Genomic DNA, 1,757 nt, shown 5'->3' with positions numbered 1-1,757 from the left:
GTATGTATATATATGTATTGCATAAGCGTACATACAGAATAAAGTATGCACCATCTGCATCAGCAGAAAAACGCGCGGACATGCAACAAATGTCGAGTCACCAGCAACCAGTCGTATACTTGTACATCAACACCTCAGTCAAAAGGCCTTCACTGCACATCTCACTGGTTAAATTCTCATGCAAGCTCGCACGGGTTGATACAGCGCTTCGTATACCTGAGGAGGTAGCAGACCCCTTGGACTTAAGTGGTTGCAGCTTCTTCTTCTTACCGGCGGAGGCTGTACCCGATGTATCTTTCTGCGTGAGTGTGGTGAGTGAGGGGGTTGGTATATGTAAAATACAAGTGCATATATCTTTCTGCACGAGTGAATAAACTTGTAGGCTGTTGAACGCACGATGCAGGTGCGAATATCTTTCTACATGACCAAATAGGAATTTACGTCTCTTTGTGTGTAGTGGTATACACATGCGAATACAAACACAACCATACGAACATGGGGCACCCGGGCATGAGGAAACAACTCCTAGTACACATGAAGCACTCATAGTACACATAAAGCACTCATAGTACACATAAAGCACTCATAGTACACATAAAGCACTCATAGTACACATAAAGCACTCATAGTACACATAAAGCACTCATAGTACACATGAAGCACTCATAGTACACATAAAGCACTCTTAGTACACATAAAGCACTCATAGTACACATAAAGCACTCATAGTCCACATGAAGCACTCATAGTACACATAAAGCACTAATTGTACACATAAAGCACTGATACTAGACATGAAGCATTCTACGACACTCGACCAGAATAACATCTCCATCAGTCAGGCTACCTAATAACCTTGTGACCTACATTCCGAACTCTCCCATCTCTGGACACACATCCAGCCAACGTAACGGCAATCGCAGTACAGTTGGAAAGCCCGCGGAATAAGCACACCAACTGTCTATGATGCACTTTGATCCCAAAATAACTACCCCCTATTGTATACGCTCTTCCCAAATAACTAGCCCGTACACTTTTGTTTTCTAGATAACTACCCCCTATTGTGGACTCTGTTCCCCAAATAACTACCCTGTATACTTTGGTTGCTTTCTAAAAAAGATCCTCTGGTGCACTCTATCCTCGAAAATACCTTATCCATAGTGCTATTACCATTTGCACTTTTTTTGGCCTTTTTGGCCTTCGGGTCCTTATTGGGATCGGCAGATGCACGCTTGCGCTTCTTTTTGGATGGCAGGGTCGAGGAAGGCGCATTCCCATTCCCCTTTCCACGCCTGCAATAGGATTCAGTAAAGTTCAGCGCAAAAATATGGAATCTAGCCCAGGATCTCTCTATTTTTGGCAATTGGGATCCGAAAATTGACAACAACAGATCCAATTTCGGCTTGTGCATAAAGTTATAGCTATAGAAAGTGACCGGAAGGCGTCAGCTGGCTCTCCAAAATCCAAAGGTCGATACCCACACACCTGTGCCATAATAGACACATCAAACTACATCACGAACACTCTATTGCGCTCCAACACAAACACATCAAAACACCAGACAACTATATAGCCATTCATGTATGCTTGAGCGTCCATACACATGCGCGAGTACAGTCTAAAGCCGCCACATGAACCATCATGTATAACTAATTTCAACCATATATATATATATATATGTGTGTGTGTGTGTGTGTGTGTATATATATATATATATGTGTGTGTGTGTGTGTGTGTGTGTGTGTGTAGTAGTAGTA

General features: G+C 42.7%; 1 protein-coding gene across 1 annotated transcript; it reads right to left on the bottom strand.

The window, feature by feature from the left end:
* Positions 1-133: 133 nt before the first annotated feature.
* On the bottom strand, positions 134-298 carry SARC_15419 (hypothetical protein; the record flags this gene model as incomplete). The annotated part of the gene is made up of 1 exon (XM_014290458.1): positions 134-298. A coding segment is annotated over one exon (165 nt), but the record flags the coding sequence as incomplete, so codon positions are not given.
* Between the last annotated feature and the right edge of the window lie 1,459 nt (positions 299-1,757).

Source organism: Sphaeroforma arctica (assembly GCF_001186125.1).
Source record: "Sphaeroforma arctica JP610 unplaced genomic scaffold supercont1.6092, whole genome shotgun sequence".
Lineage (NCBI taxonomy): Eukaryota > Ichthyosporea > Ichthyophonida > Sphaeroforma > Sphaeroforma arctica.
This window is presented reverse-complemented; position numbering and strand designations above follow the sequence as displayed.